The sequence below is a fragment of the Tursiops truncatus genome, chromosome 11, assembly GCF_011762595.2.
Source record: "Tursiops truncatus isolate mTurTru1 chromosome 11, mTurTru1.mat.Y, whole genome shotgun sequence".
Taxonomy (NCBI): Eukaryota; Metazoa; Chordata; class Mammalia; order Artiodactyla; family Delphinidae; genus Tursiops; species Tursiops truncatus.
This window is the reverse complement of record NC_047044.1, coordinates 88166925-88179439: the sequence shown is the minus strand read 5'-3', so window position 1 is coordinate 88179439 and position 12515 is coordinate 88166925. Positions and strand designations below refer to the sequence as shown.

Here is a 12515-nt window from a genome sequence, read left to right as displayed (position 1 = left end):
GTTTGAAAATAGTCTAAAGTGAAAGAAATCATACTAGTGCTTGCCTTTGGTGGCATAAGAAAACTTTTATATCTTGAAAAGTGTGTAGTTTTTACTTGATGTATGCATTTGGCAAAATTTAATTAACTGAAGCCATGCATTCTCTTTTATGTAAATTATGCTTCAATAAAAGAAGGTAAAAGAGAAAAAATCACTGTTCAATATTGAAAAAATGAATTCAGTTAGGAAAATATAACTTGTTTTAATACCATAGAAATAAGTTGGTTATGGAATTTTTTCTTCCAGGGCTTTCTGGTGAGGAAGGTAGTGACAAAACAGAAAAGGAGACTAAATGTACCTCAAAAATCATCCTCTATAACCCAGTTCTTTCACTTTGCGGATGAAGATGGCTTCAGAAGAAATTGTAGAGAAATATTGATATTTAAAGTCTTTCAATAATTCTTATTATCCTGCTTGGGAGTTTTAGTTAATTTAAGCTGAGCAACAGAGTATCAGTTTGGAGGAGACAGTGTTGAAAAGCTGTCATTGTCATGTGAGAAATGCTGTCCTTCAGCTGAACCATGGTCTTGAATGCTTTTGCTGGAGTGTAAGCAAAACATGGTAAACTGTCAGTGAATCAATGGCCCTTGTCCTAGACTTAAATCTTCTGTTGGGACCACTCTCCAGAGGGGAACACTTGAGCACTTAAGGAAGTCCTATTCACTGGCATTTTAACCCCAAACTTCCAGCAAACTCTGAGAATTTAAAGCCAGAATCCAGGGATAAATTGAGATCTTTGTTTTTGGAGTTCAGGGCAAAAAGTTTTCTGAACTCTGATTGAAACTTACTTTGAAATGAAGGAATATGGTCTTCAAAATAGGCCATTTCTCCACAGGCCCACTTGGGTCTAAGTTAATTTATAAAGAATGTAAGAAAGTAAATGGTTAAGCAACTTTGTTCTAAGTAGTACATGTTGCAGGATTCAGATAAACTTGGTCTGCCTTAAAAGAGACAGAGACTCTGCCAACCAAAATGACTTTTTTAAAAAAGTGGCAAGCATAAGAGTGAGGAAAAATAAATGTGAATTATCTGAACTGAAGTTTATTTCATTTTACTTTTCTATAAAAAAATAAATTTAGTGGGAAATAAGTTGATAAAATAACCTATCAAACTGTCCCCAAAAGATAAAGGACTTGTTTTCCAAAATAAACTAAAATAAAAGTCCAAGAACTAGACTAACATTTTGTACTGTGTATTTACAGCAAACATTTGTTAGTGTAGCAAACTCCAGTAAATTATAGTTTCCAATCTGGTTTTGCAGACTCTCTGAGGAAAAGAGAAGATACTTATGGTTTTATCGCCTCTACTGCAATAATGAAAATTGCTCCCTTCCTTTGGTCCTGGGTAGTGCCCCTGGATGGGATGAAACAACTGTTTCGGAAATGCATACCATTTTGAGAAGATGGAAATTTTCTCACCCTTTGGAGGCACTTGGACTTTTGACTTCCAGGTAAGAATTGCATGACAGGCATGACATTACTAATGAGAAAAATTTGAAGAGAAAAGCTGTAGGACTATATGATTAATTCAATAGCAATTCCGTTTGTTTCCAATTTCAGTAGCTATGAATATTAAATTTAGATAAATGTAAACTATGAATATAAATTTTAAACTAAACTATAATTGTGTCTTCTGTACTAAACTTGAAGTATAATTAATGGCCATAGTATCCTAAATGGAGAGTCTACTTGCTGTTACAGAAATAACAACAAAAAAAATTGAATAGGGAAAAATAAAATTCTCTACTTGTCCCCCTCTCAAAAGAAAAGAGTTCTTAAAAATTAAAACAATGTCTTTTACTACTGAAACATGCAAAGCCTGGCAAAATACCCTGCTTACAGTAGGTTTTCAGTTAATAAGCCAATGATGATGACAAGAATAAAAGGAAAAGCTATCCCTTAAATATTCTTCAGATCTTCCCTCAGAATAAAATGCATGGGGGTAGGGGATCTGGTGGGGCAATGACGTCATCTTCTAGTTAAGGAGAAGCATGAGGGAACAAGTGTGGTGTCTGGCTCTGGTTTGGGGAAGCAGCTCTTCCTTGGCTTCTGTTTCATATTCAAAGCCAAGAAGAGATATTTTAAGTCTGTCTTGATGGCATCAGCTCACTGATGCCATGAAGAAAGTCTGCAATCTCTAGAGTCAGAGAAGAATTGTGACACCCAGTTCTATTCTAAATTCTCTCTCAAGATCCTGATGAAGGAGAAAGGAGGGAGAGAAAGTGACACAAAGGACTTTTCAAAGGATTAATTTAGGTTTATTTTAAAATGTGTGTCTTTTATAAAACTTCTAGCATGGGAAAGGGAGAGAAAGTGTTTTCTTTTTCTATTATTTGTAAGCGTTAATAGGTTCCGCTCAATCTTCCAAGCTCAAAATTTACAAATTATCGGGCTTCTCTGGTGGCGCAGTGGTTGAGAGTCCGCCTGCCGATGCAGGGGACACGGGCTCGTGCCCCGATCCGGGAGGATCCCACATGCCGCGGAGCGGCTAGGCCCGTGAGCCATGGCCACTGAGCCTGCGCGTCCGGAGCCTGTGCTCCGCAACGGGAGACGCCACAACAGTGAGAGGCCCGCGTACCACAAAAAGAAAAAAATAAAAAGTTACAAATTATCTTAAAATCCTACATGTTTTGTGCCTCTCACATTGAATATTTTTTTCAGTTTTCTGATGTCTTCCATTAATTACTGCATGCCCAGATGCCCACTCTTCCTTGATAGATGATAGATAGATAGATAGATAGATAGATAGATAGATAGATAGATAGACAGACAGATAGATAGATATAGAATTTTTCTTTTAGTTGAGCTTGCAGCTTTTCCCCTTTTTATAAGGCTTCTTATAGGTGGATCCTTCCTTGATCTTGCCAAGTAAAATTGATCACATCTTCCTAGTACAGTGCTTTGTTTCTTTATGAATTACATTTTATTGCAATGTGTTTACATGCAACATGTGAAACATGTAATTTGCCCATATTGGACTGAGAGCTAGTTAAGGCAAAACAGTTCATCATAGTGTTTCTGTTTCTCAAGGGCTTAATAATACCTGGGACATAGTAATTACTCAATATTGACTCAGTCACTCTCAAAAATACATTATGATTATTTATACTACTTTATTTTAATATTTAAATTATATTATTTGAGGGAATCATCAATTATCTTTATTTCCTACATCTCCTTGTACAGGTGAATGAATTAATGAAATAATGCTATGATAAGAAAATCAATTAACAATTGATTGGTTTCATTGGAATTATTTACAGTTCATACTTGTGTTTTAAGAACTTTCTGGAAAAAAATAAGTTCTCATTTCCACCTTACTCCTAACATCTTTTTCTGATTTAGATAGATAAGAATAGCCAATATCTACAAAAATTTTTTGCTAAATTCTAGTTGTTTTTGGCTCAAGTAAGTCTTAGAATATTAGCACAATTATTATTTTGTCATTCCTGAACTGATTAGCTCATAGAAATTTGGCTCAAAATGTGAAGGTTAAAAAAAAAAAGTGAAGGTAACAATTCACAGAGTAAGAGAAGATTTAGCAAATCATATATCCAATAAGGGAATTGTATTCAGAATATATAAATACTCTTACAACTCAATAACAAAACAATAACCCAATTTTTAAATGGTCAGAGGAGGACTTCCCTGGTGGTCCAGTGACTAAGACTCCCACTCCCAATGCAGGGAGCCCGGGTTCGATCCCTGGTCAGGGAACTAGATTCCACATGCCGCAACTAAGAGTTTGCATGCCATAACTAAAACATCCCGCGTGCCGCAACAAAGATCCCGCACATGGCAATGAAGATCCCATGTGCTGCAACTAAGACCAGGCGCAGCCAAATAAATAAATATTTTTTTAAATAAATAAATAGTCAGAGGATCCAACATTTCTCCAAAGAATATATACAAATGCCCAGTAAGCACATGAAAAGATGCTCAACATCATTAACCACTAGGGAAATATAAATGAAAACCACAATGAGATACCACTTTACACTAACTAGGATAGCTATAATCAAAAAGACAATAAGCATTGGCAAGGATGTGAATAAATTGCAAATCTCATATATTGCTCAAGGGAATGTAAAATGGGGCAGCCACTTTGGAAAACAATTTGTCAGTTTGTTAAATATTAAACATCAAGTTACCATATGACCCAACAATTCCACTCCTAGTTAATACTCAAGATAAATAAAAAGCAGGTTCACTCAAAAACTCCTACATGAATGTTCAGACCAGCATTATTTATAATAGCCAAAAAGTAGAAACAACTCAAATGGCCATCAGCTAATGAATGGATAGATAAAATGTGGTCTATCCATGCAATGTAGCAGTATTCAATAATAAGAAAGAACGAATATTAACATATGTTACAACATGAATGAACCTTGAAAACATGCTAAGCAAAAGAAGCTAGTCACAAAAGACCACATATTGTATGATCCATATATGAGATGCCCAGAATAGGCAAATGGATAGAGACAGAAAGTAGATTAGAGATCACCTAGGGCTAGAGGAGAGGGAAAATAGGGAACGAGTGCCAATGGATATGAGGTTTCTTTTTGTGATATGGTTCCACAACTCTAGAAACATGCTAAAAATCATTACATTGTACACTCTGAGTGAATTGTATGGTATTTATATCTCTATAAAACTATTAAAAATATTTAAAGAGTAGTTGTAAAGGTAAAAACTATGACTATATCTCTAAAGCATAATTTTCTTATGGGACAACTTTCTAAAGTTTCTAAAGCATTAACTGGTGGTTTTTTTTGAGGGGGGGTAACTTATTATTGTTTTATTAAAATGTACCTTGGTCTATTTTAAAGACATTTAAATTTGTTAACTAATATTTTTTGTTAAGTTCATGTAATATTTCTTACAAAAATCTTTGTCAGAATGAAGCCTGTAATACTGATTAGTTTTCTTGCTTATAAAATAAGAGGATTCACTAGATGGACTTCAATATTCTGATTTCTGATAACTAAGCGTAATTCTGTTTATAGGAGCCTTCTCTACTTAAAGAGATGCTGAACATCTATTTGATTCACTTAATGTTTTAAATATAAAGATCAGATTTTTACTTAGTGCTCCTTAATACGACCTCGTTTTATTATCTACAATAACCTTAAGGCAAATACTATTATTATTTCAATTTTACCATTGAGGAAACTGAGGCTTACTGGGGTTAAGTTGCCCAACTGATATTAGTAAGTTAAGGAGCTAGAGTTAAATCCAGAGATTTGGAGCTTGCAGTCTTAACACTATGACTTACAGCCTTCCTACATAAATACATACTATTTGTTTACATACTAAATATGTAAATAAAACTATCCTAAAGTAGTTTGATTATAGTAAATAGCAGTACTTACTGTCTTACGCTTGGATGTTTCTACTTCACTGTGTAATTGCTTTTTTTCTGAATAACCAGATTTTTAGAGGTTATAGGGACTGGTTTCAAAGTAGAGAGCTGTTTATTAAGCGTCATTCAGGGAACTTAGTAGAAACTGGATTTATTTACACATTGAACAGTTCCTTATCATGCATCAAAACAGGTCACTGAAAAGGTTGGAGTATTTCCATTGTACTTATCCTATGACTCCCACTCTCAGTTTAACTGAACTATTAAAAAACTTGAGGACAAACTGTTTCCAGAAATGAACCTTTCAACTTCTCTAAATTCAAAAGCTGACTTCTCTGAGAACAAACAGTTTATGCTTGTTAAGTGAGTTGTCAGGGTGAGTTCTTCAGAGGTCTGTATTTTTTCTCCTTTGAATAGTCTTATTTTTTCAATGGCTTAACCTCCTGAGAACTGGTGTGCTCCATTTCTAGCTTGGAAAATTTTTGCTATTGTTGATTACTTAATCCTGTTTGAAGGTTCACCACCTCCTTTTGGCTTATTTTTAGCCAGAGACATGTTGAGATTTGATTTAGCTCGTGTGGGCCATAGGGTGTTAATATTTCCATGACTGAGTGTTAGCAGTGTGTTCACCAGGTACTGATACTTCCATTAGAGAAGGCAGTACTGTCAGAATACCAGAGACCAAGGGCTAAGGTCTGTAGTTCTTGGCAGATGGTTGCTGTTTTCTTGAACCCTGGTGCACAGGTACAACTATTCAACTGCTAATAATAAGCAGAAATTACCCAAGGAATTAGAAGGCAGTTCAAGGGAGGTATTCATTTAAAAATAGTAACTCTAAATTGGCATCAGAGGATTACATCAGAAGCTTAAATAAAAATTTGACAAGGTACCAGAACTTGCCATCCTACATGATGTGAAATTATTGTTTTGCAGGAAAAAGAGCAATACTTAATAGGCAGTGCCTTAGCTTTCAAAATCAGTTTCCTTGGAAAAATGTTCCACAAAAATGTTTGCACCAAACCACTATATTCTTTATTGTAGAGATTAATTAATGTATGATAAAGCCATTCTTAACTAGCATTGTAAGCAGGCAGAGTAGAATATGGAAAAGGTAGACAGTTATAACTTCCACATCTGACCAAGTAATCAAGTGATGGATGATGGTGTATCCTTTCTGTTTATTTATTGAGCAAAAATATGTGTACATGGAAATTGGCATGCAATGAATCAAAGAAGCCGAATAGGTCATAATGACTGTCTCTAAACAGTTTAGAGGGAAAGATTCAAACTGAAGATCACACAATATACTCTATACTATAATCAAAATATTAAGTGCTGTATGCCCCCAAGGAAGAGAGAGGCAAATTCTCTCAAGGAAAGTAAGAAAAGTTTCACAAAGCAATTAAATTCTGACTTGAAACATTCATAGGAATTTCCTGAATGGAGAAAAGAGAAAATGGCATTCCAGGAAGAAAGACTAGCATGGTCACAGTTATGGAGGTTCAGAGAATAGTAATTTAATATAATATTAGAAGGGAATTGTACTGGGAGACAAGGTTGAAAAGAGTGGTTCAGTTTAGGTCGTTTGGGGCCTCATGAGTCAGGTAATTACTAGGAACTAACTTTACAGCAGCCCATGGAATTTTAAGAATGGGAGTCATACAATCAGATTTATTTTATACAGGGATAATTCTGTGAATTATCGTGAAGGGTGGACTGAAAAAAGAATAGAGTAAGAGCAAGGATATTAGATAGATGCAAGTATTGAAATAGTCTACTTGAAAAATAGTCTGGGCCTGATCAAGGCATCAGTAGAAATTTACAGAACAGATCTGAGAAACATTTCAGAGGAAAGTAAAAAAGAGAGAGGAAATAAGGAAGACTTGGAGCTTTCTGATTTGGGTAAATGAGAAATAATTACATCATTAACCAAGACAAGAATTATAGAAGAAAGAGCAGATTTGGGTAGTGAAGTTGGATGCCATACTTCAAGGCCTTGAAGAGGAAATGGAGAAAAATAAATTGTGCCTCTTGGAATAGGATTGCTAGTAAAGGCAAGAAGATCACTAAAGTTGGAGGAGGTAAGAAAATGATTTTGATGTTTGGGGTTCATATGTTTGTTGAAATAAAAGAGCTTCAAGCATGTTTAAAAACTGAGATGAAAGATGCATGAAGGGAAGATCAGAAAACAGGGATGGGTGAACTGACAAAATGAGATGGTACCAACAGCCAACAACCTGGACCAAAAATGCAAATGGGAATTTTATCAAGGAGAGGAAGAGAGTAACTTGTTCCTCTCAGTTGGGAGGGAAGGAAAAATATGAATATGATTTTAGATAACTATGGATATGGAAGAGAAAAACGTGAAAGTTTCAGTATTCTCCGTGAAGGGAGAGTCAAGGTGATATACTAAAAATGAAAAACATAGACGTGCATAAACCCAAAGATATGTATCTTGCCTTTGTGTACTTTTGAAGAGTTTCTGGAGTTGCTTCCATATTTCATGGTTGGTAATATAAGTTTTGAAATCAAACATATCTGTCTCTGCCACTTATTACTTGAATGACCTTGGACAAGTTTTGGGAGTAATAAGCATCATGTACCTTGCAGGATAGAGTACTTATGAGAGCTTTCAGTACATGCTGCCAATCATTCTTATTGTCATTATCCTCTTCATCATAACTATACTTTTTTTTTTTTTTTTTTTTTTTTTGCGATACGCAGGCCTCTCACTTTCGTGGCCTCTCCCGTTGCGGAGCACAGGCTCCGGACGTGCAGGCTCAGCGGCCATGGCTTGTGGGCCCAGCACGTGAGATCTTCCCAGACCGGGGCACGAACCCATGTCCCCTGCATAGGCAGGTGGACTCTCAACCACTGCGCCACCAGGGAAGCCCCATAACTATACTTTTAAGAGAGTTCAGAGTTTTCAGATTTTTTTCAGTGCCACATTGTAAATATCAATAAATTCATGGGAACAATTTCATTTATAGTAAGCTTCAGTAAGCTTAAATTCACTTGTCAAAATGTATATGTTAAAAGTTAGCAACTTAATAAATATTTGACAATGGAATAATGACTTATAGCTTACTTATTAAGCTCTTTTACAGTATGTTATGTGATTCGGCCTATAAAACAATCTCTTTAATATTGTTACCAACATCTACAAATTCCATTTTACTGATCCCCATTTTACAGATGAAGAAATTGAAACCCAATTTGTCTATTCATTCACTCAATAGGTACTTATTGATGGCCTACTTATGCTTGGCCCTGAAGCAAGCATATTAAGCAAAAAGATACATAATCTTGCCTTTATGGAGTTGTAGTCTACTGGAGGTGGGGAGATATAGGCCACTACCAAATTATAAATGTAAAATAACAGGTGTTATAGCAGCTCTGAGTGAAAAGCACATGGTTCCATGATAACATAAAGGACCCAAATCTTTTCTCCAGAGTGGGAAAATTCTTCCCTGAGGAAGTTATGTTTGATTTCAGATCAAAGATGAGTGGGAATGAATTGGTGAAAAAGGAGAGTAAGAGAAGAGCTTCCTGGGAAGAGGGAATCTATGAAATGCGGAAACTGTGTTTAAGAAACGGGAAGAGAGCCAGTGTGCCTGGAATCCAGGGAAGGAGTGTGTGATATAAGATGAACAGATATGTTCAGATGGAACTAGAAGATCATGTTAAGGTCTTCTAAACAGGACCATGTTAAGCAACTTGGTCTTTATTCTGATAGCAACAGGAAGGCCATAAATGATTTTCAGTGAGAGAATATTTTGAATTGATCTTCATCTTTCAAAGATTCCTCTGGTTTCTGAGTGAAGCATGGATTTGGTGAGGGAAGCAAAAGTAGATGAGAGAAGATGAGATAGGGAGCTATAGAAGTAGTCCAGGTGTCAGAGAATGGCAAGTCAGCCTTAGAAGGTGGTGGTGGTGACATAATAAAATGAAGAGAATCAGAACATTTAGAAGTAAAAATGACAGGATTGAATGGGGAGGAGTAGTGAAAAAGAGGGGTATCAAGGATTACTTTTTAGGTTTCTGTCTTATGTAAGTAGGAGGATAATAGAAGCATTCCCTAAGATGGGGCACACTGGGTGACAAACAGATTATAGAAGAACAAGAACACTGCAGTTCAGGGTTTGTATGTTGGCTTTGAGGTGTGCTTGAGATGACTGGTTGTGGTTCAACAAAGATATCTAAGCTAGAGACCCTGATCTGGAAATCATCCAGAGAAGAATGTGAATTAAGTCAAGGGTGCAGATAAATTTGTTTAGAGAGAGAAGGCATAAGATAAGAAGAACCTTTATATTTAGATTCAAAATCCCTATGTTTTTTCTTAACATCATGCTGCTTTTGCATGTAACGTCTAATGCATCCAAACACAAAATCTCTCCATTGTGCTTTCAATACACCACTTGCTTAAAATAGGACCTTTCTAAGCTTGTCTATAAGTAAAATCAAAATGCATTCATAAAGAGGAACAAAAGCAATAACTACTCTTTAACTTTAAATAATAATTTTAATTAATACCATGACTATATAGTTAATTCTCAATATCCATGCATAAGTCCATAGACTATCCATCAGGAAATGTCTGTACAGTTCCTATGTCCCTTTGGGCCTATGATTCATTCTTATTCCTTTTGGTTCATGACTAGACCAATGCCCCGATCCAAACAGACAAATTACACTGCTCACTATTATATGTCTCTTTGATCCATTTAGAATGAAATAAAATTAAAAATACACCCAAATTAGTCTTGTGTGTATCATGTAAGCATATATGATAATATCTAGTCAAAAGATTAGAAGGCCTTGCTAGAAAAACTGGCCTAGTATTCTGGATATTTGGAGTCTAGTTGCAGTGTCACCATGAATGACCTTAGGAAAACAGCTCAAACTCTCTGAGTTTCAGTTTCTTCATTTGTACAATCAGGAGGTTGAACCAGGTCTCCAAGTTTCCTTGAATTCTAATATTTTGTAATCATGTGAAAATTTTTGAAGGAACATGAGTTATTCAGTAGATAGAAGTTGACGATCATCTTAAAGAAGCCTTATTCACCATTTTTCCCAGAAAAAAATTTCTTCTGTCACGTCTGATTGTTTTTTGAAAATAGCAAAGATATTCATATTGACATTTTTCTTCCAAGTTGATGCTGAGTGTGTCATCAGACTCAAAACCTGTTGGAAAAACTGTTCTGTACTTCTGATAGTTTTCTAATTCTAACCTGACATTGGGGCTTTTAACTGTGAATAGCCTCATGGCATTATGCCTGAATTCTTAGTGTGTTTTCAGAAATCTGACATTTCTGTTACACTTAAATTTGACCTCAGATTTCTTTGCTTTTCAGTTTACTCCAAGCTACTTTTTTTAAAGGTCACTTGTTACATTGCATTTGGCTTTCACCCATCACTTCAAAAGTTCTTTGAGTAAGGTATTGACCCTATATCGTTTTTCAAACTAGAAAAAGAAGAACAAAAGAGAAAATGAAAGAAAATAAGAAAAAAGTAGAAATGACAAAATAACAAGTCAAATGGAAAAAATTGAAAGATGTATTTTTCTGTTGAAATTTCACCTCACAATTCCACTGGTCCTGTTGAAGCTTGTCTGAATCCTTTGTGATATTCCTATAGGCCTCTGAGATGAGAGAAATTATAAATGTTTGAGGGAAAAGAGGGGGAATGACAATTCCCAAGTCAGATGACTGCAAAGCCAATTATTCATTCAGGGAAGACATAGGTTGATGTGTTGCTGTCTTAGAAACAGGGCACAAGTGCCGATTCCTTGACTTATGGCCCCACTACAATAACACATGCCAAAACTATGTTGTATATCCAAAGTTTTCAGAGTGATGTCTATAGTCCTAAGGATGTTTACAGCGATGTCACAGATCGAAATTATTTCCATAATAATTCTAAGATGTCATTTCTCTTTGTCACGCTCATTCACTCATGAGTGTAGGGTGGGATTTTCCATAGACTACATGACATGCGATATTGCAACAAAGTTAACACTGAAGCAGATAGAGAATTCAGTTGTCTTCCATTAAGCCAGACATTAGAGACAAAAATGTTAAACAGGATCATTCTTCTCACTAAATATTTTCTTTGTGAAAATATAGACATATTTCATAGATACATAGTGTTCATGTTAGCCAGTAATGGGTTTATTAATCTCATATAAAATGAATTGGTAAATACTTCTTAAATGTCCTGGTTTTATTTCTAATTGGTTATTGTTGATAGACATAACTCACATAAACAAAAACTCTTTGGAATCTTCCATAATTTTTAAGAGTGTAAAAGGGTCTGGATACCAAAAAATAAATTGTAGAATTTTTATTGTACAGCAGATTCTAACCACTGGTCAGTTTCTGCTTCTACCTTGAGCCAAAAAATTACCTAAATACTTGGTACTCTTCCTTTCCTGCCCATGTAAAATTCAATTCCAACTTATTTCTCTGCTTGACTTTAAACTTTGTGTTTACCCTACATTGTTGGCAAAATACAGAGTTGATATTTCACTGAAGTTTCTTTGAAAAATGTTTATCTTGAAGTTGTTTTAATTTTACTTAATTTTTCACATTTTGAGGGGTTTTGCCACGTCTTAGATTCTTTCTGTCAACTTTTACAGTCAGTCTTCAAGGATTATTTTTTCTTTGTGTCCAAATGTCCTCATTGGACAGTAAGCTATTTTTAGGTAATTCCTTAACAATTACCATACACAGTTATATTTACCTTAGATATGGTATCTTGTCCTTTTAGAAATCCCAGGGATGCAATTGTTAGCTCAATTCGGAAGTAACTAAACCCTGAATATATAGAATCACTGCTCACGAAACTCATGTAAAACTGAATAGTAAGCCAGTCTTGATGTTTTTGCTTTTGACCACAATTGTTTTTTTGCTCCTCTATTCAGAGATGCTTGGGAAACTAAATTAGATAGTGTAAAGTTACTTAAATGGACATTTAAAAAATTATGAATAACCTTAAATAAGTGATTATTTCACTGGACTTTTCTTATGCCTAATTTTTTAAAATTTCATAATAAATGAAAATTTGTTTCACCTTACATAATCTCCTCCCCAACAAGTAATGGAATTTTACTG

General features: G+C 35.1%; 1 protein-coding gene across 6 annotated transcripts in view; it reads left to right on the top strand.

Moving 5' to 3' along the window:
* The window catches only part of PIK3C2G (phosphatidylinositol-4-phosphate 3-kinase catalytic subunit type 2 gamma), a 366119-nt gene that overhangs the window by 124886 nt on the left and 228718 nt on the right, over positions 1-12515 (top strand). For all 6 annotated transcript variants that reach the window (XM_019936917.3, XM_019936884.3, XM_073788986.1 and 3 more), the window contains one exon: positions 1301-1489. In XM_019936917.3, the coding sequence (XP_019792476.2) occupies positions 1301-1489 (189 nt within the window). The remainder of the gene's footprint in view (positions 1-1300; positions 1490-12515) is intronic.